The sequence below is a fragment of the Camelus ferus genome, chromosome 34, assembly GCF_009834535.1.
Source record: "Camelus ferus isolate YT-003-E chromosome 34, BCGSAC_Cfer_1.0, whole genome shotgun sequence".
In the NCBI taxonomy this organism is placed as follows: domain Eukaryota; kingdom Metazoa; phylum Chordata; class Mammalia; order Artiodactyla; family Camelidae; genus Camelus; species Camelus ferus.
Window position 1 is genome coordinate 13652975 of NC_045729.1, and position 27206 is coordinate 13680180.

The following is a 27206-nucleotide window of genomic DNA, read 5'->3' on the forward strand; positions in this document are numbered from 1 at the left end:
ATATTTCACCTGGGATCAAGGTAAAAGGTCGCATCTTTATTTTTCTACATTTAAAGCCCCACTTAATTTACTGATTTAGAGAAGAGGGGAAGAGGGACAGGAAAATTAGGGTAGGTGTCAGTATCAAAATTTATACCCATTCTTGAAATTAGATAATTGTTGTTGAAATTTTTACATAATCACTAGACTACACCTAAATTCTGTATTATAAGTAAGCATAAATTCAGATGCACAAATACACAAGCTACCACATCCATGGAAATGGAGTGTTACACCTTGCCACTAATGTTTGATTTTATTCGTGGAATTAGTATCTTACATAAAAGTAAAAAAAAATTCTTCTATCCCGTATCTGAATACTTCAGCTAATATGTAGGACCACCATTTTGTCGCTTTGTTAATCTTGAAAAGTAAACGAGTCACAGTCACGCCACCTTAAGACGTCTGGCTGCCAGCAGAAAGGCTGTACTTACACAGACCTTGCTAAGATCTAAAGCGTTTTGTTTACAGTCAAGGCACCGGAGACCGGTACGGCAAATAATGTGAAGGCAGGCGTCCGCTGTAGTAGCGACGAAGCGTGAAAAAATACTATGGAGTCCCCGAGGGAAGAGGGAACTTGGAGCTCAGAGAGCCATCCTCCTGCGGAAAGTAGGCGGTGGCTTTAAAAGACGGAGCCGGGCAGAAGAATTTCCAATAAACAGCGTAAAGGCGGAGCCTGGGTAGAAGACAGAAAGTTCCATTCGCACTGCTCCAAAATGGGCTCTGCTGACCCAAGACCCAGAGTAGTCCCGGGTCATGTTTTTATTTTTGCTTTTGTCGTTTTCACTCCTGACAGTTCTCTCCTTAGAGCTGAGAAATGTCCCATAAGCCACTCATGATCTTTGTGTCCTTCACCAGCTGAGGAGAGAGGCAAAGACCAAAGTAACTTAAAAGAAAACACCTGTGTGGTTGACAAGTGTCCCAGCGGGCGGCAGGGCAAGGTCGTCTCCCAGGTGCGGTCCTCGCAGGGGGAAGTCTGGCAGCCCCCAGCGTTTCTGCGAAGGCGCACGTTTCCTTGCCTTGTAGCCCCTCCCACCACAGGCACACAATTTTAATCCTTCCTCGAGGACGTTCGTAGTGAGGCAGCCTTCAGTTGATTTCTCTATTCTCCTAAACGGACATATTTTTAGAGCTTGGAAATTTCGCGGTCGTCTGTTTCTGACACTTTGCGTTCAATCTAACAAATATTTATTGAGTGCCTTTGATATGTGAGGCTCTGGGGATACAGAAGTAAATAAACAGATTTAAACTCGGATGGAGCTCACACTGCCTGTCAGGGGGAGAAGAGCCAGACAATGAGCACAGCCCTCCGTAAGTGACATACGTACTGTGTCAGGAGGTGACGCATGGTCTGGAGAAACCACAGGCAGAGGAGAGGAAAAAGAGTGCTGCGAGGTCCCCGTGTGAACAGAGTGGTCCTGAAGGACCTCACTGAGAAAGTGGCCCTGGAGCGGCGCCCTGAGTACGTGGGAGAACCACCAGGCAGCTATCTGGGGAGGCTGTCCCTATAGAAGGATGAGCAAACTCAAATGCTGAAGAGAGGTCTTGTCTGATGTGTTCAAGGAACAGTGAGGAGCGAGGGGAGACTAGCAGCGGGAACAGCAGCTCCTACAAGACCGTGGAGCTCAGTGCAGGGTGTTTACCACTGACTGGGTGACCGGGAAGCCACTGGAGTCTGAGGAGGTTTTAAGCAGTGGAATGATGTGATCTCACCACGTGGAAGGTGTTCCCCAAGGCCATATTCTCAGCAGTGTGGGGAGTGAGAGGGTGACTAAGTCACAATCCTCGCCTCTAGGGAGCAGACATCCTAGATGGGGAGCCCACCGTGTGCACAAAAACTGCGGAGACAGACAGCAATACATGGAAGGACGTGGTACAAAGACGGAGTACAGAGGAGGGAGAAAGAGGATGCCTTCGAGGAGGTGGCATGAGCCGGACCTTGAAGAATGAGAAAGATGTCAAGATTATTTGGGTGTACAGGCAGGGGCGGGTAATTGGCTGGGGGGTATTAGACAGTGGCAGGCCATGGATGGCATGTGAAGAAAAAAAATCTTTGTTTTATTCAGTAAGCAAAGGAGCTTTTGGTGAAGATAAGAACATGGTCACTGTCCAAACTTGTCTCCCGACCAACAGCAAGCCTGGGCCCTGAGACATAGTGGGCAGGGACAGAGCTAAATGAAAGCTGGGCAGACAGTCCCATCATGGTATTAATCCAAAGGGAGCCGGTTGTTGCACAGAGCACAGGCTTGAGGCAAGAGGGTAGAAGACCAGGATAAGAGGGTTTGGAACAGAGAACAGGAGGCAGTCTGCTGGGAGCTGCTGAGCTTAAAAGGCAAAGCTGCAGGTGCTCTGTATGTGGTGTGTACAGCCTCAACGGGGGGTGGAGGTAACTGTCAAGGGCCCCCAAGCTGTCTGGGACAATCCCATCTTTGTGTTTGGAAGTGGCATCTGACAGCAGTGTAGAGAATGGGTGTGATGAGCCCAGAGAGGCTGACACAGGGAGGTAATTCTGGAGGCTGACTGCAGTAGCTCAAGCAAGAGATACAGTGGCCTTAAGATGTAGTGTGGAGGAGGGAATGGAAAGCAAGGAATGAATGTGGGATTGCTTCGGTAGTTAGAACAGATAAGGGGAGTGGATAAAGATGGAGAAATGGAGGATAATTTTATGGACTCATGCATGGGTATTTGAGAGAATAATGCCATTAACTAAGGGAGGTAACACAGAGGGAGGATGTAACAGAGACTGCTAGCTGTCTACCAGATTCCATCCTCACCTTCTTCCTCAGCATCAGAGTTATAACTGGGCATACAGCTGCCTGCTTTGCTAAATTCCCCAGCCTCCTCTGAGGTTAGATGTGGCCTTATGATAGGTATTTTCCAACAGAATGTAAGCAAAAATGATGTGTCTTCCAGGCCTAGTGCATAAACCCTATCATATGACCCACTCCCATCTACTTCCCCCCTATCATGGGCTGCAAAGGTGACTAGAACTTCGACCTTGGAAACCACGTGCTGAAGATGATAGAGCCACCATTAACCTGAGTCCCTGATTTGACTTGAGAGAAAAAATAAATTTCCATTTTGTTGAACCATTATATTTTGGGTCCATCTGTCATAATATTTTATAAAGAGGGGAAAACTTGGGAACAGGGAAGATGAAGAATTTGGTTTGATGTAGTTAAGTATGTGCACTGAAATTAATTGGATCCCCAAGAAAAGAAAGAATAAGAGGCAGTGGAGACAATATTGGAGACATGAATCTGACACATAACGTGAAGGGAGGCCATGGTTGGTGGGGTTCTCTGAGACCCGTCCATATTTACAAATGTGCCAATAATCACATGGCCAGGTCAGATCCTGAGTAGGTTAAAGACTTCAAAGATACAGGAATAAGGTTGCATGGAGGATATTCTCAGTATTTTTCATCACACTCGAGCTGTGTAACATTGTTTCTTCACTGTCCTGCACTCCCTTCCCAGAGCCTGCTCCCTTAGCTCTTCTGCTGAGGGACAGCAGTTTATGACATTGTTCCTGTTCCCTTCCTGAAGGTGACCATCAGAGGAGGGGAGATGAGGTATCTGTTTGACCTGAACTTGGCCAAATTCTCTCTCCTGAAAATTTGGAACCAGATCTCAGAAACTTCAGTTAGTAAATTGTAAGTTAGAGATTAATAAGGCAATGTAGATTTAGAATTGAAAAAGCAGTTTTAAGAAAGCTATCTTTGGCCCATGTATGATGGAGATGAAGATAAAGATTGTCTGCAGTGTCAGGAGAAAGAAAAGGACATGCAAAGAGGGGCAGGGAAGAGAGATCACAGGCTGTAGAAAGACAGATAATGCTTAGCATCCCCAAACTCCCCAGTTTCTGGATCCTGCAGCTCAGGAGGTCCACCCCCTTGGACTTCAGTTCTATGGGACAGCCCTGTGTTTGTAAAACAATTGCCCCATTTTGCTCCAAGCTATTTTGTTACCTGTTTCTATGAGTAGAACCCAAGATACTCTTGACTAACTCAATACTTTACATGTTTGAAAGCAGCTTCTCTGGTGTCATCACATTTGACCCTCCTAAGACCACAGTTGCGAGACAAATGCTATTATCCTCTCTTGCAGATGAAGCCCTGAAATAGAGAAGGCCGAGTGTTCCAGGGCCACAAAAGAGAGTAGACAAGGCACTGGGACTAGTGTGCCTGCTCATCTGATGCTGAGTCCAGATTCCACTCTTGTAGAAGGTGTGATGACTAGATAGGTTTGTAAATTATACCCTCAAGGTTTCACTGGCTTAATTTACCTACAAGGCACTGTTCATAAAGAGAAGTTTCTGGGGAAAACAAGATTCAAATTCCTGGACAGAAAAATAGCATCTCTGAAAGAAACTGAACTCAAAAAGGGTTTGAAGCTGATCTGGTTGGGTCAGACTTTAAAGAAAAAATGCATCAGGCATTTTTAAATAGAGAAAAAAAATTCAATTTCAAGTAAAATGTAGTAAGCAAATGCAGTATTACTGGCTTCCTAAGGATGGGAAATAAAGGGCAAAATCTGGATTCACGACCTTCATTTCCATGACTGAAACAAGTGGACAACTTCTGTGACTAGAATATGGAATTTGGAACAAAAAACACATTCACCACCAAGTCACCATTTTCAACTACATTCCATTGTTTACATTGAGAAAACACGAAGGAGAAAACCTCCCTCAATTATGATCTCAGTCTTCAGTTTATGCAAACTAATACCAAAAAAAAAAAAAAAACCCTCAAACTGTAAAGTGCTCATTTTCTGCTCCCAACCACTCTCTGAATAACTGTTCACATGAATATTTGTTCATTCCTTCATTCATTAACTTTGTAATGAGCCCTTACCAGATGCCAGAACCTCTGGGGACACAGCAGAAAACAAAGATAGCCAAAGTTCTGCTTTCATGGCATAGTGCTTACACTCAAGTGTGGAAGACAGACAATATACAAATAAATAAGCAAAGTACGTCGTGTTGTGATAGGTGCTTAAAAAAAATAAACCAGTGTAGTTGAGGGGGCAGAGAGGAGAGAAGGCAGATGCTGTGTTAACAGAGAAGGATTCTTTGATAAAGTGAAATCTGAATGGAGACCTGAATGAAATGAGAGCATGGACTGCGGAATTTCCTGGGTTCCAGGCAGAGGAAATAGCAAATCCAAGAGCCCTGAGGTAGGGATGTGCCAGGGATGAGCCAGAACTAGTGTGTAGGGTGGGGAGGAGGAGACGAAATCAGAGAGAAAGCAGGGGCCCAGGTCACGTGTGCTTTGTAAGCCATGATAAAGACTTTCGATTTTATTCCAACTGAGGTAAGCCATCTTTGAGCAGAAAGTTCTGATCTGACTTTGGCTAACTTTGATCACTTTGCTGAGTGGGAAGTACTTCACACAAGCAAGACAGAACTAGGGAGACCCACTAGCAGACCATTGCAGGAATCCAAAAAGAGGTCATCCTAGCTCAGACCAGGGTGGTAGCAATGTACACAGAAAAAGAGCAGAGTTATTGATAGATGTGTTTTTAGAGATATGGCCAATAGGATTTGCCATAGGACTGGAAATGGAGTGTGTGTATGGCAGAGAAGAGTCTGTAATGATCAAGGCTTTTTGGCCTCAGCATCTGAAGAACGTTTGGCCATTTACTGAAATGGGGTTGACTGAGGGAGGAACAAATTTTGCTTTGAATGTGTGAAGTTTGAGATATCCATGGACACTCAAGTGAAGACATTGATTAAGCAGTTGTATGTATGAGTCTGGAAATCAGAGGAGAGAGTTTTGCTGGAGATACAAATTTGGAAATTTTCAGCATTTAGATGATATTAAAGCCATAGGACTAGATAAGACCACACGTGAGTGAGTTTAGACAGAGAAGAGAAGGGGCCTGAGCAGTAAGCCTTAGAGTATTATGACTTTTGGAAAGCAAGAAGATGGGAAGGGTCTAGACAAAGGAGACTATAAGGAAGCTACTGATGGAGTGGAGGATAGCCAAGAGAGAGGTGATCCAGACACCAAGTAAAAGGAAGTGTTTCAAGGAGGAGAGAGAGAGAGCAAATGGTTCAAATGCTGCTGCTAAATCCAGTAAGATGAGGGCTGAAAACTGACCACTGGATTTGATGTAAAGGTCACTGGTGATCTTGGTAAGAGTAGTTTTGGTGGAGTGGAGGATAGGAAAGCCTGACTGGAGTGGACTAAAAAGAGAGAAAGTCACATATATGCATGCTGTATATCCACATGAACAAAATACACACATGCATACCTAGTCTAAGTGGAGGCTGGCTAGGTTGTAATATCGGGGAGCCAGTCTAGAAGCAGGCCTGGGGTGCAGTCAGGGCACGGACAGGTGCAGAAGTACGCGCTTAAAAAGATGCCTCTCACTGACCACCTTCTCTACTTGTTTCATTGCATGGTTCTTTCAATATCTTTCCTTAACTTTCCTAAGAATTGTCATGTTGACAAATTACCTTAAACCTCTCTGAAAGGAAACAATTTTGGAGACTGTGCTGAGACAATTAACCACAGAATGAGCTTTGTTTGTGAGTCTCCTTTTCACCTGGCTAATGTTCTGCTTAGAAAATCATTGCAGAACAGCATCTTCTCTTCCCACAATAATAGACTCTCTTATTTACCAAATAGTGTAATGCTTTATTGTAAATTCTTAGCATAATAAAAGGACATTGAGTTGCATTTCTATTTATTCTCAACAAAAAGCCTTTCCTGATGCTGTCATAATAGTTTTCTTCTCCGTACCTCAATAATCTGCTTAAGATCTTCCTGTATCAGTGTACCAGTTATAACTCCAGTGTCTAATGCAATTTGCAATTTGTTGCCTTTTTCCTTAGCTTGGGATTAGGTTTTTCTGATCTAGAATGTTTCAGAGTAGTTTTCCATCTCTTCTTTTACTAAAGAAACAGAAACATCCAGAAGAGTGAGGCCCTGTGTGGCCGCAGGACAGAAGAGGGTAAGTAATAAGACAGAATTCCCCCACAGAGCATTCATGAAGCAGGAATGTTACTAACCTGCTGCGCTGTTTGAACAGCACAGGAGGGCAGCATGAGGCCAGAACTGTCAGCCCTAATCCTGCAAATATTCCAAACCACAACCATACTTACAATCTACTTTTCTGAATGCATACACAATTGTTTTAATCCCCACCAAATTTAACCAAACTCTCAATCTGCAGATTCTACCTATTAAACATTTTCGGATCATTTTCATACATTACCCACATAATAATCTGAATTTAATATTTATGTATTTTATCATAGCAGAGTGTTTTAATAATTGTGCAGTCAAGGTAAGTATTATAACCCTTAACAAGTGAGGAAGTAGAAGTAAAGTTAAAAGGTGACTTGTCTTGGTCATACACAATTAGGTGCAAAGATAACAACCCAAACCTGATTCTTTTCCACTAAACCTAGCTCTTCAGGAAGACACTTTCCCGTTCCCCCAAACACATACACTGCCCCCATGACATATTCACCTCGACTTCAGATATAAATCTATAGTCTTTAATCTTTTCTATATCCTCCAATGAGGCCAAGTTCCATCCTCTAAACAAAATAAATGCAGAGTAGTTGCACACAATTGGTATTATTGGCAAGTACACACAGTTGCAATGAAGTTCAAAGATTCCTCCATTAGATTCCATTAGGTCCTAGATTCAGCAGTCAAGGAACCCATTAAGTCTACAGCCCCTTCCAAGAGCAAGTGCCCCACCCCCAGGCCATGACATGGGCTCCTGACCGCGAGCTGTGGTTTATGATGGGGCCTGGTGTGGACAGCTCTGCCCAAAAGGAAGATGGTTATTAGCCAATCCAATCTTAAACTCTCACTGGAGAATCAGAACTGGGAAGTACAGTACGAACCAGAAGGTCAGAGTGAAAAGATCACAGACAGATGCAGAGAGAAGACCTGCAGGGGCCTGCAGAGTCATGATGTGCTGGAATGAGAAGCCACGTGCTTCCACAGCAAAGGGGTCTACAACTCCCAATATTCCAAAGGAACTTTTGATTCCTGTTTACATGTGATTCTTTCAAGGCCCCATAGTTTGGCATTCCATGTTCTAAGGACTTGGCAGTGTGGCTGATTCCTGTCACACATGTGAACACACGTGCACATACATTCACGTTACTCAAGGTAATAAATGAGACTGTTCCTTACAACCAGAAGACCTTACCCAACCATCACCACAGATACTCTCCTTAACCAAAATAAGCAACATTTAATGCCAAGCCAGCTCATATGGAACATTTGATTGTTTGATCAAAACTGTACTTCATTCATTCATTATGTATCTATTGGTTACCTGCAATGTATCAGGCATTATGTGGGTGCTGGAGTTACAGAGACAAATAAGCAACAGAGACAAATAAGACAAGGTCTCTGTATTTGAGGGGCTCCCACCTCAGTGGGAAAGGAAGAGGAGCATCATACAAGAATTGAAACAAATTACAGAAAATTCAAGGAAACTGTACACTGATTGTCTAAATGGAAGACCCCTTTTTGCTTGTAAGTCGTTCTAAAACAGCTCTTTTGGCCAAGTCCAGTTCATCAGTCAACATGAGATTTATGTCCGTATACTGTATACCCAAGTGAAAAGACAAGAACAGAATTAAGTCATCATTCTTGAGTGCCCTGATCATCGGGATGAAGAATGGTGTGATTAGATGGACAGGATTAATAATTACCAAGTCCATCATGACCATTACTTATGCTGTTCTCTCTGGACTTTAAATGTGGTTATGATGTTTTAGCCTTAAAAGTTAGACATTCTTTACAGATTTCTTGATTTGAGCAATTATCAGAGACAGAGAATTAAAGAAAACATAAGGAGTTTAAAATAAAGGAGGAAAGGGAAAAGGCACTGAGAAAAAGGAGGAGGGAAATCTAGAAAACCAGTCTTAAAACATGAGTTATCACTATGTGGATCTAGATTTATCACAGGTCTATATTTACTGAGGATTTAGTCCTAATCACTTAAAATAAAAATTGAAAAAAAAATCCACCAGTACATACTCTAACATGTTTAGTTTGATTTTCTAATACTATTCTGTGCAGAGGGCTCTGCTGTACTTTTTTTAAGCACTAGAGGTGTAAGTTAAAAATCAACTCATACTTTACATTTATTCCATTACATAGTAGATCTATTAAATAAATCATTTTAGGATAGTTAGAGCACAATTAAATTTGACAGATACTTAAGTGTGTCTCCTTTGTATGAACCGTAAGGCCAATCACTAGAGAAATTTTGAAAAGTGAGTAGGATGCAATTACCATCTTCAAAGGCAGGAGCTTTATTCTATATATAAAAGTTAAACAAAAAGACAATAATATTAACACATGGCCAAATATATGTGCTTTAAAAAGATGGAACAAGGAAAGTGCTATGAGTATTCTAGAAGTGCGATCTGGGATGGTTTCAGAGGTTGCTTCTGAAATAGGTCCTGAGAATTCAATGGATTTAAACTGGGAGAGGCCGGTAATTGAGTTAATCAAATGGGACAATTTACTAAAAGTTAGCTTGGTAATTAGAAGAGTCATCTTATTCCCGTTATTTTCCCTGACACTGTCCGAGATAGCTCATAATCACGTACCAACCCTTTAAAAATGTAGGATTAGAACTCTCTCTCTCTTTTGCCTCCTGGCGTCCTATCTCCCACAATAAAAGCTCTATACTCCAGATATAGTCATTATTAGTTCATATGTAATTGACAAATGGGGAAAAAATGTCAACGTAAGTCAGAAATCACATTGGTTCATTATTTTTCCCAGAATACATTTTGAAGCGATCAGGGGCAAGCCTTCCTACAATTAAATAGAAAACCTTAGCAATATAAAGACTAAGAGAAAAGCAGGAAATTCTTCAGGAATGCCTTTCTTTAGTGCAAAGAGAGGCTTGTTTGGTGGCTTCAAGGACCTTTAAGATTTTTACAACATTGTTATGTGGTAAAGCTACACAGTGTAAATGAAGGTGTGAAACCATTTTCTCGTGTGTGTGTGTGTGTGTGTGTGTGTGTGTGTGTGCGCGCGCGCGCGTGCGTGCGTGCGTGTCAGGGTCAGGGTGGGGAGGACTGACTGATCAAGAAGGCTAAATCCTGTATCAGATTTTTAATTTTGATGAAACTGCTTTCAACTGGAAGCAAATGCCCTCAAGAACCCAAATGTCCAAGGAGAAAGCACGTCCCAGGATTAAAGGTTCTGAAGCAGGGCTGTCTAATATGAGAAACACATGCAATTTTAAGTTTCTAGTAGTCACATTTTTAAAAAGTAAAAAGAAACAGGTGAAACATTTCAACATATAATCAATATAAAAACTACTGAGATATTTTACAGTCTTTTTTCATAGTAAGTCTTTGAAATCTGGTGCATATTTTATATTTACATCTCAGTTTGGATTGGTACATTTAAATGCTCAACAGCCACACAACGGCTGGTGGCTACCATACTGGACAGCATAGCTCTAAAAGATGACTACGATACTGAGTACAAATGCTGGTGTAGATTTAATTGTGTTAGTAATTTTTCTATTAGCTTAGTAACTTTTATGGTCCTCAAGTAACATAACTGTATAGGATTTGAGTGGTCCACTCCTAAGCTTGTATTTCCCATAACTCCTGTTATTTTTAGTGCACCGTTTCAAAAACATACTTGCTTTTTCTGTACATACTTTCCTAGCCTTCCTCCCGGCTGGTGGTGGTCATTATGATATAGTTCTGAGCAATGAGATGTAAAGGGAAGTCTGTTAAGTCATATGGGGAAATTTTTCCATCCTGATAAGAAGGGAGACCACAAATAGAAAGCATTTTTCCTTCTCGCTTTTTTTTTTCTCCCTATATCCCTTCCTTTCTGCTTGGAACATTTCATATAAGAACATGATGTTTGGTGCTATGGCAGCCATCTTGTGTCTATGACATAAGACTCTTAACACGTTGAGGACAGAACATAAAGGCATTTTTCCTTACAGACAGGTAAATACAATAAAGAGGGCAGGCAAATACAGGGGTGGCAGGGAAGCCAGAGCCAAGTTCCCTAACAGAAGGAAGAGTGCTTCAGCAGCAGTGTCCTTAAAGGGCACTGCTTAATATTAACAACCAAAGTTCACCCTTTTTTCTCCCATTTGTCCCCACCTCCTTGCTAATGATTCCCTTCCACCTGACGGGAACATTCTTCAGGTGTGACAAGAGTGCTGGAACTACTCCCAACACTGAAAAGAGCACAGAGCTAGAAAAAGCAGCACAATTTCTTGAAGTCTCTTGTTTAATCATTAAGGATTCATGCAATTTGGCTATAATGTATGTTTAATACTTTTTGAATGATCTATCATGAAAAAAGTTCTATTACTCAGTTAAGATTATATTGTGTTGATTCAATCCATTTTGGGTAATTGGGAATGCATGTCATATTTGTTGTTCAGCAATTTCTTACTTGTCTTGGGGTCACAATAATTCAAGACTCAGATTCACATAAATATGTGGACACAGATGGCAGTTTTTTGCCTGCTTTACAATGTCTGGGTAATTACAGGAGAGGATGCCCAGAATCCTGTTAAAGAACCAGTATAGGGTGGGGAAGGTATAGCCCAGTGGTAGAGTGCATGGTCAGCGTGTTCAAGGTTCTGGGTTCAAACCTCAGCACCTCCAATTAAAATTTTAAAAAAGTAACTGGTTTGGATAACTTTTGAAGATACTGATTGTGAAAATTTTGGAAGTGTATTTCCTGAGTTGTATGACAGACTGAATTTGGTAGCCAATCCACTAGTGAGTTTCTTTTACTCACTAAAGGACTTTTCCCCCCAGCGAACAAAGAAGTTTTACTTGACCACTTAACAGTCTTACACTAACATTTTTGTCACATGTAAATGAACTAGTAGGCTCAAAGGATTCCTAGTTCTGTACCGACTTTTCATCCAATTCCTATTCTTAATTTTCATTAGACCCACCTCATCATGTGCAATAAAAAGTATGCAGTTTGTTTTACAGTTGTTGATTGCCTTGACAAAGTAAGCAGTGTTTATGAGTCCGTCTTAATCACTTTAATAGGTGAACAAAGAATCAATTCAGCTTACTTACGTTTCTTTTCCTTCACGAAGAAAATGTCAATTTAATCTTGGCTTATCTAGCTGGCTATCACCTTACCTCAACCAAATGAGTGTACCTCTAGAAAATGGAGCAAGATTTTAAAGTCCCTTCTGACTTTGGTACAAATTGTTGCCTTAAACAGTAAGCATCCAAATTGCTAGATTTACTAAATTTTACTGTCATATTGAACATAGTAAGAAAAATCCAGAGGCTAATTTTTTTTAAGGTGAAGCCTCTCTGTGAACCATGCTGGAAGTGTCCAGGCCTTCAAATTTTGGTTCCATCTGCATGTATGGCCATACTTTTCCTCTACTTAATCTCATGCTACCTAAAAATCTCACTTTTTTGTATAAATTTTCTTCAGTTACAAATTAAAGTTTTCAAATTAATTTAAAAGCAGAGTCCAACAAATTCACCAAATTGTTAACATCTGTGCTATTATCCAACTCTAAGATAAAGATCCAGGTTTAGCCGAATCTATCAGTCATTTAAAGATGTTTTTGAGCACATTAAAATGCATCATTAGAAATCTTCCATAAATACACTTTTTAAAAAATCAGCTTGCCTGCCTTTTTTGTTTTCAAACGGATCCAGTCCTATTTGCAACACAGTTTTACCAGATCTTCTCATTTTTTAAGTATCACAGCCTTCCAAGCCATCTGAAACTGATTTTGAAGGGAACTTAAAACCATTTTTAAAAATTTGCCTGTTGGTTTGTGCTTTTTCTGGCTATTGCTTCTACAGTCATCTCTGCTTTTAGTTTCGAAATTTGCATAGCTGCTTTTTTGACTCTGCTTCAAGAGTCATTCTTAACCATGCAAGTATTGCTCGAAATTTAAGCAAGGTAGGCTTAGGGTTGGGGTGATTTGCATCTCTTCCATAACAGAGTCCATATTTTAAATAGGGACCTAAGTACGACCTCCGCTTTTGGGTTTCCCGTTGTTAACCACTTCTTAGTTATGGTTAGAGTGGTGCTATCACCTTCATTACTTTCATTATAAAGATCTTCTGACAAGGCAACGATTTCTGAGTGTTCGAGTTTTTCATTACCACTTATATTTTCACTGGTTTCAGACTTACACTTAAACTGTCCTGTTATTAACCTCCAACCCGTGCTCCCGGCTGAAAAACGTGACTTTCACGACGATCTACACACCAGGACTGTAAACGCCGGGCTCAGAAATCAGGACCCAGGGGCCGCCGAAGTAGTAAACAAACCCCGCGCAGGCGCAGTGGCAGCAGGAGGGTAAAGCGGTTTGCGGGCAGCCAATGGGATTTTTCATACGGAGAAAAGTGAAAAAACCAACCAAACAAAAACCCCACACTGCGTCCTAAGGTGATAAACTGGTTGGCCTTTCCTATTTTTACGTACTTCTGGCTTTTGTTTCTGAAGAACTGTGAAGCCTTCGGTGCCTCGCTGAGAAGTCCGTAGAATTCTTCGGCCCCAGAGAACTGCCGCCGGCGTGTTGCCTACTCCTCCTAGCCTCATCTGTTCTCACCTCGGAGTCTTGATTTTTTTTTTAATTTGACTACCCTACTAATCCATCGGGCCTGGGGGATGGGGGAAAGAAAGCCCCAAAGCCACGCACATAAAAAAATTTCTACGCCCTGCGTTTCCCCAAACATCGCGAGATCTGCCTGCGCGAAAAGCGGAACCCTCCAATGTGCGTGTGCGCATGCGCTTGGCTCTATTTTAGCGCGAAAATATTTCGAAAGCTTTGGCCGGGGATTAGTCACCCAAACTTAACCCTCGAGAAAGGTCGGAGGATATCATAATTCATGTTGAACGATGGATTCAAATACTCAACACTCCATTCTTCGAGATTTTTCAGTCACAACTCCACATGGTTGTATGGTCGTCCCTCCTTCCCCGTTACCGTGTTTCGGCGGTGAACTCTGTGAGGAGAGGTTTCCGCGAACCTAGGAGTGAAGGAACGAGCGTGGAAGAGCCAGTCACGGTTTCAAAGCAAGAGTGATGCGCTGTCTGTGTTTGCAAAGATAACCCTGGGAGCGACATGAAGGAATAAATCTGAGGGGCCAAGGGGAAAAAAAGGTTTTTTGTTTTGTTTTTGTTTTTTACTGGAGACCCAGAGAGGTTGTGAGTGAGAATGAAGGTAATGCAGTGGGCAGAAGCGGGGAAATTTGAGAGGTAAATGAAGGCAGTAACTCTCCAGCACAGCGGAGAGGGGAAACGAGAAAAACAGAACTGTTGGCAGTAGAGAAAGTTTTCCTCCGAATAGCGTGAACTTGTGCAAGTCTGTAAACAGAAAGGCAGAAATGCCACACCTTTAGTCCATCGAACGGAAGGTGAAAATTGGGAAGTCCCTAAGTGAGTGGAACACGGAGGGATCTAAAAGCCATAGTCCTGAGCAAGGACTGGGGTTGGGATTAGGGAAAACAGTTAAGTTAACAGAAGTCAGGAATTTGGAAACTCTCTTGAGAGAACTGACTAATTTGACCTCTTTCTTTCTCAGGATGTGGGGGACACCTGTGCAAGCATTGGATTTTGTCCTGCAGCATCTGAAAGGTACCACCCAACACCTGAAGTGCTCTCGCCCAGTGAGTCCCCTTGTCCCTACCACCATACCTCAGCCAGAATGAAATGTGGATTTCATAGAGTGAAATGGTGGAACTGAGCCACCAAGTCACTTAGACGTACCACTGGTGCATTACAAAAGTACGTACTTCTAGTCTCTAGCCTCCCAGTTCACTAAATATGAGAATCCATCTTGATATCAGCAGCAATCTTATGGAGCTTAGCCATTATATTTCGATTCTTTGTGTACTGTCTGGAGTACATGGCAGAGGAAGGATAAAATACATACTTACAGTAGGCCAGCAAAGGAATGGCTTACAGGAAAGCAATGTAGCTTTATTTGTAGGAAAAGCTGAATATAGAAAGCCACAGGGATGGAGAAGGATCCAGGTATCAATAAATAGAATGGAAGTAACTTTGATAAAGTCCCCAACATGATCGTCCCCTATCAAGAAGTTTTCCCAGGAGCACTTCATTTTGTCAGCCTGAAGTATAGCCTAGTACCTGGGCTCTACGTGTGGAGTTCTTGGAAAAATGTTCCAGGAAAAATCCACAGATGTGATAGAATAGGATTTCTGTGTGGAAGCATGGGTGTTTCATTTTAGGGAGTGGGATCATCCAGCTGTAAGAGGCACGACCTCTCAGTGTGGTGTCACAGAAAGGGTGTAGACTTGAGACTCAGACCTGGGGTTTCACTCTTGGATATGCCAGTCACTCTGTGTGACCTCTCTTGGGCCTCAGTTTCCCTATATTGGAAATAAGGATAACAGTGCCTACCTCATAGGATGACTGTAAAGATGAAATGCGGGTCTGTTGAAAAGACTGCGTGAGTTACTATTACAGAACTTGATGCGTAATATATGATCAACAAATGAGAGTTTCCTAATATATGATCAACAAATGAGAGTTTCTTCCTTGAGCCTCCCACCACATTTACACATGCCATCTCCCCACCAAAATGTGGATGCTCAATATAGTATAGATTTGCCTGAATTTAGAGAGCCTTAAGACAAGTTCTTTACCTTGCCTGCACATTGGACTCAGCTCTAACAAGTCCTAATGCCCAGGCTTCACCCCAGAGCAATTCAGTCAGAATCTCTGGGAGTGGAACTCGGACTTCAGTGTTTTTTTTTTTTTAAAGATCTTCATTTTGCTAGTAAGGTTGAGAACCATTGCTTTAAGAAGGAGAAAAGAAATTAGACCTTGTGATTTAAGACCACCTCTCTGGATAGCTATATATTTGAAATTTTCTAAAGGAATAAGGGTTAGAACTTGAGATGGGCAGATGAGTAGGGCACAGTGAACTATATTCAGGAGAGAGGCCACTATGATAGAGGCCTCTCCTGATTTGAGAGGCCAGCATCCTGATTTGGGAAAGGTCAGTGATGAGGTCATTAGTATAGACCCGAGGAATATACAGGATTTACTGGAAAGATGGAGGACTGAGCCTCCTAAAGTGGGCCTTTGATCTATCACACATGACTCAGATGGTGATGTCTTTATTGCTTTACCACCTCATGAGTCTTGGGCTGTGAGCATGGCAGATGGCAGTAGAGGGGTGGGGGGGCTTTTACTACTGACTGCCCCACTGGTTGGGGAGGCGCATCAAAACATCGTTGATGTGTATGTATGTGAGTTTTCTCCAGTGAGAGGGTGCATGTGCGAAAGGCCATTGAAAGGAAGCCTCTTCCCATAGCCTCGCAGGGTTAATGTGGCTGCTCTGACTACAGAGTGGTTCTGTCAGTAGTAATGGATGAGAAGCAGGAGGATCAAGCCTGTTTTTATAGCCTTTCAGTAAATAGAGAATCACTTGGAGTAGGAGGAATGGCATGTCTAGGTCAGGAATTCAAGCTTCTAAGAGACAAGGTACTTTCTTGTTGGACAACTCTGGTTTCTAGGGATAGAAGTAGCTCAGAAGATGAAACCACCATACTACTTCAGTCACTGATCCCAAAAGCCAAATGTAGCATTGATGGCCAGGAATATCTTCTGTCACATAAGGGAAACTGTCTTTCATCAGGTCCCTTTTCTTGAGAAACACATTAGTTTGTCTAGTGCCTAGCAAGACTTGGTGAGATGGCTAAGCACTGTTGCCTAGGTAAAGAGACAAGGGATTCGGAGACTATGCAGGGGTCAGTAACTCGAGGTTATGAAGTGGGTGAATAGATTATGCATAAGGGGTGGAATTGGGTAGAAGGAAAGGAAACTTGGGGTGAGGAGAAAAGCATGCGGAAAGTTAGAAATAGAAGAATCCCAAATGGTGACAGTGTGGTTAAGCTATTAAAAAAGTAGGCCAAAATAGGAGTGCTCCCTGAGATCCTGTGACAAGAAATACCAGAGACACCATTCTACGGGACTTTAACAAAATGTATGAGGGTGAGAACTGATTACTTCTCTTAGGCCCTCACCCACATCAAGAGCATGAAAGAGTCAAGATGAAGACAGGCAATGGGTTTTGAAGAGGATGTTTGAAAGGAGTTGTTGGAGAGCCAAATGAATAGACAAATGAGTCGGGGAAAGAGGGAAGTGGCCCACTCTTTCCCTAAATGTATGCTTCCCTGTCTACAGCAGGTGCAAACTGGGGGCAGGGGGCACACCTACACTGTAGGTCAAGGGGCAGATTTCGACTATGATGCTGGATATTCTAATTACTAACTTTTCTTAACTGAAAGTGACCAGAAAATGGGACAGGACTGCTCAAGCTTCATTCAAGGATGGGAGGAGAACCAGCCCTGAGAGAGTGTATTTCATAGGGACAGTAGGAAGTAAAAATTAAGTTGCTTTAAGTTAGTCCCAAAAGTCATGCTTGTTCATTGTGCTGGAACAGTACTGTTGAGAACCTACTTTGTTTTTTAGATCCTAGAGGTCTAAAGACAAGTTGGATGATGTTCGTCCCTATAAGAGTCTATGAACACAATGCAGTGTAATGTATGCAGTAATAGAAGTAACGTGTGTGAAAATTAAAGGAGGACTATAGTGAAAAAGAAGGTGTGAGGAATTTATTTTGGGGGGTGGGGTGGGAATAAGAGAGACTTAGAACCTCAGAGAAGGTGAAAGCCAGCAGTGTTTGAGAGAGGAATGGGTGTTCCCCGGGTGGACAAAGCAGAGGAAACTGTCAGGTCTAAGCTGTGGAGGCGTGAAACAGCATGGTGTACATGGTGGAGAACTACAGGCTGGGTGAAGGGTGTGCATATTCAGGTGGGTGGTTAAAATGGAGGTGAGATGGAGGCCATAGGTATTGTGGCTGTTGGCAGGCTCACCAGTAGAGAATTTATGGAATTTTAAAAACATATACACACACACTCAGATGCCAGTCATTTCCTCCCTCTCCTCTCCCCCTTCCCCTTTATACAATTTGCCAGTTTGTCAGAGAGTCCTGGAGGGGTTGTACAGGAACTCTTCTGCATCCCAGTGCCTACAGCTGACTGGATCCGGCTCTGTATCTGACCTGAGACTCTGCCTCCTTAGAATTTTGATCAAAACGTTGAGAGACTGAGTTATATGTTTTCTCCCCCAGTTTTACTGAAGTGTGATTGATAAGTAAAAATTGTATATATTTAAGGTGTACAATGTGAAGTCTTATATGTATACATTGTGAGATGATTACCACAATCTAGCTAAGTAACAAACCCATCTCACATTTTTTTGGTGTGTGTGTGGTGAGAATGCTTGAAATCTCTCAACAAACTTCAAGTATACAAAACATCATTAACTATAGTCACCATGTGTATGTACATTTGGTCTCCAGAACTTATTTATTCTGTAATTGAAAGTTAGTGCCCTTTGATCAGTATCTCCCCATTTCCCCCAAATCCCCAGCCCCGGTAACCACCATTCTACTCATTGTTACTATGAATTCAACTTTTTCAGATTCCACATATAAGTGATATCATGCAATATTTGTCTTTCTCTGTCTGGCTTATTTCACTTAATATAATGTCCTCCAGGTTCTTCCATGTTGTCACAAATGGCAGGATTTCCTTTTTTTTAAGGCTGAATAATACTCGTGTGTGTGTGTGTCTGATTTTCATTATCCATTCATCTGACGATGGACATTTAGATTGTTTTCCTATCTTGGCTACTGTGAATGGTGCTTCAATGAACATGGGTGTGCAGCTAGATAGTGATTTCATTTCCTTTAGATATATACCCAGAAATGGGATTGCTGGATCATCTGGTAGTTCTATTTTTGGGACTGGGTCATTTAGATGAGAGCATTGAACTTGTAAGTTCATGTAACTTTCAGAGCCAAGGCCACCAATTTGGGTCAGTAATCAGATTGAGCTGATCTCAAAAGGGAAGCAGGTGAATACAGCTAATGAAGAGAGAGAATAGGAGACGATAGGTCATGCAGCCTCAGAGAGAAAGAGACGGAGTCAGTGGGTGCCTTGGCTCTGACCACTTTCTGGTTCCGTCTTAGATCTAACTGCCACTTCCTGTTCTTGAGTTCCCTGCAGTTCTTCTGAGTCTTTATACTAAATCTACCTCCATCTCAGTGGCTTTCTTTTTTCCCCTTAGACAATGCTGTAATGTGGCCCATTGTGTTCTCCCCTTCCTCGTGTTCTTGGCCTAATAAAACCACATACTTTCCACAACAGAAGCATACACATACGCAGTAGGGACACTTATTTAACTCACTACAGCCCGAGTATGCCAAGAAAAAGTATGTCTCATTGTTTTCTAGAGTTTTCACCTGCGTATAAGTTATTTATTACTACATAACAAAATTTCCCCAAACGCAAGAACTTAATAATAAACATTATTTCATAGCTTCTGTGGGTCAGGAATTTGGGAGCAGCTTAGCTGGGCATTTCTGGCCTGGGTTCTCACAAAGTGGCAGTCAAGATGTTGTCTGGACTGCAGTCACTTGACTAGGGATGAAGGATCTGCTGCCAGGGTGGCTCAGTCACCTGATTGATGGTTGGTGCTGTCTGGTGAGAGGCCTCTGTTTTCCATACATGGACCCTTTCATAAGACAGCTTGAGTGTCCTTATGACATGGTGGCTGGTTTCCCCCAGTATGAGTAATCCAAGAGGGAGGGAGCCAGGCAGAAACTGTCCTAATGATCTAGCCTCAGAAGTTACCAAGAATCTCTTCTGCCACATTCTCTTCATTGGAAACAAATTATAAGTCTGGCCCACATTCAGGGAAAGTAGTATTAGGTGTCACCATTTGAAGGGAGGCATATCAAAGAATTTGTAGACATTTAAAAACCACCACAACTATTAGGTAACAGGAAAAAAAAACCCAACTACGTTTTCAATTCAGTTTAAGATATAGTTCAATTTCGTTACTTAAATGTTTCCTTTAAATAGTATGAAAGTCTCCTTTGGATAAAGATGTTTCATCTTTCATAATGCCTTCCCAAGGAGATCCTGTCATTTTCTCTGAAAGTAGCATCCATTTGTATGGAGGTGGGGAGGGGTAACCTACACATCCTTGAGGAGTTGGTGAGAAGAGCCTCATTCTGGACCTAGAGTGTGTGCACTGGCAGGTTTCTGGCATGATAGCCCTTACTGGCCTGATCACTGGGGAACCTGCTGGCCTGTGATGCTGAAGCCTGCAGCTGGTGAATTCATGGCCCATTTTTAGCTTCAGGCAAATCTCCCAGGGAGTATCAGCCTGCCCTTGGGGACTCTGCTTCCCCGTGGCCCCTGCTATAGAGTCACCTCACCTGGCCACGCAGGCCCCCTGGCTGTTAGTTCAGCATCCATGCTTCAAGGAAACAGGAAACTCTTGGGATAGTTGACTGCTCTATATGTCTGAGTACACTGTAGGAAACTTGCCATTGGCCCAGACATCCGTGGAAAGCGCAGGGAATGAGGTGTGAGGGACCTAGGCTGTGGTCCCCAAAGGGGAGACCTCTTGCCCTGAGTGCTCCTGTCAACATGGAGGTTACTGTGGTATGCAGAGTAAGGGCCCCTAAAGATACCCTAATACCCAGAACTTGTGAATAGATTACCTTACTGGGCAAGAGGGACTTCATTGATGTGATTAAGTTAAGGACCTTGAGAGGAGAGATTATCTGGATTATTTGAGTGGGCTCAATTTAATGACTTTCCAGTATGTCATAGGTCAAAGTGAGATGAGACTATGGACAAATGGTTAGAGGGCTACAAAGCTGTTTTGAAGATGGAGTTAAGGGGGACTGCTAGTCAGGAAATGTGGGTGGTTGGAAAAGGCAAGGAAATAAGATTCTCTCTCTGAAGCCTCCAGAAAGAAACACAGCTCTGCCATCACTGTGATCTAAGCCCAGTAAGACCCAGGTTGGATCTCTAACCTACAGTATTGTAAGATAACATATTTGTGTTGTTTTAAGCCGCTAAGTTTGTGGTAATTTGAAAGAGCCACAAGAGGAAATGAATACACTCATATCTGACTTTGGTCTGGAAAGAGGTCAGGCCCAGGAACTGACTGCTTTTTCTCCATCTCTCTCCTTCTCACTGAACCTGAGCCTGAGAGGGAGATACACTTACTCTCCGTGTGGCATGACCTTGTTCAACCATACAGCAGAACTTAATACTTTTTCATTTTCATTCAAAGTTGAAAGTAAGTACGGTAAACACGCATACACTCTTCACTGAGATTCACCAGTTGTTAATGTTCTGCCGTATTTACTTTCCCTTTCTGATTACATGCATACATAGTTTTTTTTGTTGAACCATTTGAGAGTAACTGGCATGCGCCTCAACCCTTTATCCTTAATACTTCGACATCTCTGAAGAATAAGGAAATTCTCATATTAGCCACAATTCCTTTCTCACACCTAATGAAAATAGTAATTCCATTATACCATCTAATATCCAGTTCACAATACAGATTTCCCCAATTTTCCCCGAAATATTTTAGAGTTATTTTATACCAATTCCCTCTGCTTCCCCAGTCAGCATCTCATCAAATTACATGCTTTGCAATTGGTTGTCTTTAGTCTCTTTAATCTGTAACAGCTCACCCTCATTATTTCACAGTATCGGCTTTCTGGTAAATCCAGACTAGTTCTCTTGTAGAATATTCTGTATTCTCAATTTGGTTGATTATTTTGTCATGATTTTTTTTTAACATTTTTTTTCTCATGATGTCTTTAACTTGTTTCTCCAACCCCTGCCTTTTTTTTTTAAAGTATGTATAGTGGTTTGATTAGACTCAGGTTAAATACTTTTAGAAAGAATACTTTGTTAGTAATATTGTGTGGGTTACATTGCTTTATGTTAGGCACTAATTGTCCCACTGTTAGTGATGCTAAATTTGGTCACTTAGTTGAGATGTCTCCCAGTCTAACCATTGAAAAAGAACACATTTCCCTTTGCAGTTTGTAATTTAATCTACAAACAACCTGTTCCCAAACAACTTTTCATTAACAACTTGAATACCTGTTGAGGTTTTTGATCAATTATTTCATTGGGAGCAGCAAAAATGGTGTTCTGTTATATTCTGCATGTATTAGTTGGCATTCTCTTGTGAAAAGAGCTTTCTTTTAAGAGAACTACTTTAGGAAATCTCCCAGTGGACAGTTGGATAGTGGTTTGCTTTTAATTTTGTTTAAAGCAATTGGAAAGCCCCTGTTTTTTAAAAAGATGTGTTACTCAGTCATTGGAGCCCATTCACTAGTATTGCAGTAGCATTCCCTATATTTCCAGTTGTGTCTTTGCTTGGTTCCCAGGAGCTTTTTAAATCCAGACAATTCACTGTTGTAGGATTTGGAGTAGAGGTGGGTGAGAGGTTCACCAATCTATGATAGAAGGGAAGGAAAACTACCAGGTGAGAACTAAGAACCAGATGCCACCTTGACTTCACCAGTTCTCAGGAAGATTAGTTTGTGGAAGTTGAGGATCTAGAAATTAGTTCCCAGAGAACTGCCTGCATGCTCTGGGACCCCCTGGAAAGTTTTTGCTTGCCCCAGTCTGAAGACCTGCTCTCTGGTATCAGACAGCCTGAGCAGAGTCTTCCATATTTGGTTGATGACAAGTAAAGTCAGAAATAAATGAATTTCGAGAGTGGCTTTGAAAACAGTAGCTTGGATTTCAAGCCTGCTTTCTTGCTGCACACTCCTATTTTGAATTCAGAAGCTGAATATTAATTCCTTCTTTCTTTCCATTACTTTTGTAACTTCCAAACAGTGCCACACTGCCTATCCCCAAGGCAAACTGATTCCCCAGGCAGAGGAGAAGAAGATCACATAAATCATTTTCAAAATATTGCCCCAATTACATAAGTATTATGGGGTTTTATGGGTTTGGATGAAAGACAGCTGTCTCTTTTTTCTTCCAAGTGGCTAGGAATAAGTCTGTTGATTACAACTTAATATTTTTAACAGAATTCATTTATTATATAACCTATTTTATAGCCATCAATAATATTCTGGATTATGATTCCTTATACAATCATTTTTATTATTTTATCATTAAGCTATGATGTACACATGCAGTCTTCCTAAAAAGAATGAATAATTTGGTCTTTTTTTGGTTTTGTTTTAAATAATTTAAAGCAGTCTTTTTTATTTCTTCTGTCAAAGGCCCATAGTAGTGAATCACATCAATCACATTAAATCGACAAGTTATTTTAGTTGAGTCCACTATTCATGATGCAGAATAGTACAGTGCAGTGTGCCTGCACTGGAGTCGGATCACATAGTTCCAAACCCGAGCTCCCACACTGACGAGCGGCGCGGGTTGGGGGCGCATTACTTATCTTCACTAAGTTTCATCTGCAAAACAGAAATGTTAATAATAGTACCTGTCTTGTGGTTTGATAGGAAGGTTAAATGACATCATGTACTAAATACCTGGCACATGATAAAATATTAGCTGGTTTTGTTGTTTTTGTTGCCATTGTTATTGTTATTATTCACTAAGAGAAGAGAAGGTGATATCTAAGCTACCATCCAGCTGGCTCTTTAAGAATTTCTTCAGACACACATCCAGCTTTCCTGATACATGAATTTTCTGAAAGTGGCAAGTATTAGAATTAGCAGAGTTGACTTTCTCTATGAGGCTTATATAGAAAAACTAGAATTAACCTGATTCTTCTCCTAAAATAAAAGAAGTAAACATGTCTTAAGCTGTGGATGGTGAGCCAGGAAGGAGCTTCAGTTTGTTGAAATTATACTCCAGCTTCTCTGTGCTACCTCTTTTCTTACAGAGTTTGCATTCCTGCACACTGAAAGTCAGCATTTCTTCCCCCAAAAATAAATATTCAGAATTGACATGCTTAGGATTCTGAATTAGAAACAACCAGTAATATGTGCATTTAATGAGACAAATGTATCGCTAGCTTAAATTCCTAATTTAGGGTAGTCCAAATGCTGTCTAAGGGATTGACCTTGCTCATCAAATTTATTTTTATTTAAAATAATTCAGCAAGCCACATTTAAAATATTTGTCTTTTCTCCTATAAAATTGTAAAGCATTTACAGGTTGTTCCTAGTCAGGTACTATTCTAAAGTATCTCCCAATTAAGGCTGTTAGATGAATGGCCTCACAAAATTCAGAAGCCTCAACCTGAAAAGAAATATGTTTCCCGTGTTCTTCCCACTGCTCTGTAATGGCACACCACAGTCATCCTGTGAATCTGGCATTTTCATCCGGTTGCACCTAAATAGATTTTTTAGGAAAGAACCAATGGAGAGTGGAGGGAGTTACCACAGTGTCTGTACTAATTCCTAGAATCTTTTCAAAATTTAGGGTCAGCAACAATTCAGTAAGGAAAGGGCCCATCAGGTAAATTTGGCTCTGAAAATGCTAATTGAAAGTCGTCCTCGGTAATTCAATCCTGTTCTGTCTTCCTTTCTTTAGTCAGCAGGGTCCCATGGTGACTGGTTCTGAAAGAAATCATCCCCTTTGGCAGTTACCTAGCACCATGGCAACCGGGACGTCAGCGAAGCAGGGTAGACCCTGCACAAAACAGCTCCTGTCCTGCTCCCTCCTTGCCTCTAACTCAGCTCTTCCTGAGGTCTAGGGATGGGGCTAAGGACATCTGGACAGGCACACTCAAGAAATCCTACATGTTTCTGTGGTTGTGCCCGTGAGTGTAGATATGTGGGCATATAGTAAACTGTGTTCTAAGAATTCCTCCTCACCCCCAAAACATGGAGCATGTTTAAAGGGTGGATATGGATGGTGGGATGGGGATGGGGAGATAGGCATGGGGTTATCTTTATTTAGGCCTGACGATACGTAAAAATTATATTTGTATTTATAAGGTTACAGTAAGTTGATAGTAGAGGAAGTTGGAGCCTGTTGTGACACAAGACCTCAGGGAAATATTTTTAAAATATTTTTATTCACCTGAAAGTGAAATACACAGATGGCTTTAATGAGCACTGAAGGGGGTGTAATGCTGTCCGTGGTGCTGAACACTTGATTGTCTCAGATGTGCCAAGGGAGATGGGGGTTGGCAGAGGTTAGGGAACACCTTGCCACGTTAGGGTACTGACGTGAAAGAAAGAAAGAAAGAAAGAAAGAAAGAGAGGGCCTGGGGAGAAAGCATCCTTTCCTTCTCTTCCAAGTAATTCGGAATGCCCAGGATAAAATGTTCAGATGAAAAAAAATTTTAAAAGAAATTGGAGAAGGCTGGAGGTTTGGGTGTTTGAGTCTTCCCCTTTTCATATGGAGATTTTTGGTCGGAGCCAATCAGGAGATTTCTGCTGCTGTGCTCCTGAAAGGAAAAGTGGGGGAAGGGAGAGAGAAGCCGGCCACGCTCTCCCTTTGAGCCACATGATCCATTTCCCATGTGACACATTCCAGAGCCTTGGAAAGAAGGAGGGAGGGGTGCCAGGAGAGTAGGGCTGGGGGCGGGAAGATGGTTTAACAGTCAACTCTGCACAGCGTCATCTTGTCTTCCTACCAGGAAGCAGGCTCTGAGCCAAGGGGAAGGCAGAGGACAGAGATGAATGTGTTCCCAAGCTTCCCTGCTGGTTTATGGCATTCTCCAAACTCCTCTGCAAGGGCTGCTCCTGACCAAGAAGACCCAAGGAGACCATCTCTGAAATCAACTCCGGATGAAGGTATGTGCTTGAGATCCCGCGGTATCGTGACTGAAATTTGGCTCAGAGGACATAGTACCTTCTATTTTCCAGGCAATTTGGAGATTTTGTCCTGGCTCAGATGCTGCTGAGGGGCTTTAGATTTGTCACAGGTCCAGAAAAGATGCTTAGGTAGTTCTGTAAAATGAATAATTCACCACAGTAACTGCCTGTTGAAGAAAAATGAGACAGAAATTGTGTACAGTGATAGTTAATAAAATAAAGCACTCATTGATGAAAAGGATTTTTTCCTTTGAATCCTAAAAAGAGGAAAAAATAATAATATTACTGAAACCAACCAGATTTCATTGTCACTGCAATAAAATTCTGTTTCATCCTTTTTCAGCTGCTTACCCTGGCCCATGTTCCCAGAGGTTGCTGGCAGTGGCTTAGGGAGCCTGAGTGGGCAGGCATGCTGTTTCTTTGTGCTCTGTGATCGTCTTCCTTCTGATGTTCCTGATACCAGGAGTGCTTGTGATTGTTTGCAGCTCCCTTTGCAGCTCCCGTTTAGAGACAGTAGACTGCCACAAAATCCCATATCCACCGAATTTCATATCTTACAGAATAGATACCAAGAAGCCTGCCAGGAAGTTCTCATAAGAATCTTCCAAAGTTCCAGGCTTAAAGAATCTGTCATGCACGCAAATCTTGATATCTTTGACCATTTCTACCCAGCACAAAGAGAGGAGCTAGCAAATTTACATTTTATTTTGTTACTTAACAAATACTTATACAGCTCTTGTTATGTGCAAGGCATCATTCTAAGCACAATCAGTTACTTAATCCTCATAGTTACCCTCTGAAGGAGTTATTATTGGTGGCTACATTTTGGAGATGAAGAAACTAAGGCACAGGGAAGTTAGGGAACTTTCCAAGGTCACACAGCTAGCAAATAGTAGAAACAGGATTTGGACTCAAGAAACCTGACCCCAGAGTCCATGATCTTAACCACTGAACCACTGAGCTGCTTCCCTGATGATGTCAACGATTGATTTGGCTACAAATTTTGTTCAGCTGACGCTACTAGAACATTGAATCAGCTTGCCTGTCTCAGACAGATCCCCAGTGAAATCTATATTTAATCTTAAATTATCCCAATGGTCATATTCTGTACCCTCAAATAACCCAGTAATTGCTTGTTCTTCTCTTCTTCTTGTGCTGTATAGATACCTGGTAGTAAAACACTGTGTTGCTACGGTGACCAAAGGATGTCTAAAAGGAAAAAAGAAATCTAGAATTACACCATGGTTGATTTTTTTTTAATCAAAACTAGAAACATTCTTCATTCCTCAGGACCTAGTAACAAGACCAGCCTAAGCATATTATCTTTAATGGTACTTACCTGGCTTTCAAAATAAAATAAATAGGTTAAAAACTTCTAAAATTATAAACACAAATATGTCATCAAACTGACTAGATTTATTGCTTTAAAATAATATCATACTTTAAAATAGGGAATAGATCTCTCTTTGCAGATTATTTTAGGTTTTTAAGGGAAAAAGGAATTTTTTTTTTAACTTCAGGAAATTT

General features: G+C 41.6%; 1 protein-coding gene across 8 annotated transcripts in view; it reads left to right on the forward strand.

Moving 5' to 3' along the window:
- Nucleotides 1-13492: 13492 nt before the first annotated feature.
- GPR19 (G protein-coupled receptor 19) overlaps nucleotides 13493-27206 on the forward strand; it is a 67234-nt gene continuing 53520 nt past the window's right edge. For 2 of the 8 annotated variants that reach the window (XR_004317106.1, XM_032472974.1), the window contains exons 1-3: nucleotides 13493-14234; nucleotides 14595-14797; nucleotides 25502-25658. Coding sequence is in view for 1 of the 8 variants with exons in the window: in XM_032472971.1 (XP_032328862.1) it covers nucleotides 14229-14234; nucleotides 14595-14647 (59 nt within the window). In the remaining 7 variants the exon portion in view is untranslated. The remainder of the gene's footprint in view (nucleotides 14235-14594; nucleotides 14798-25501; nucleotides 25659-27206) is intronic. The other 6 variants (XM_014565531.2, XM_032472972.1, XM_014565530.2 and 3 more) reach the window with 6 other exon arrangements.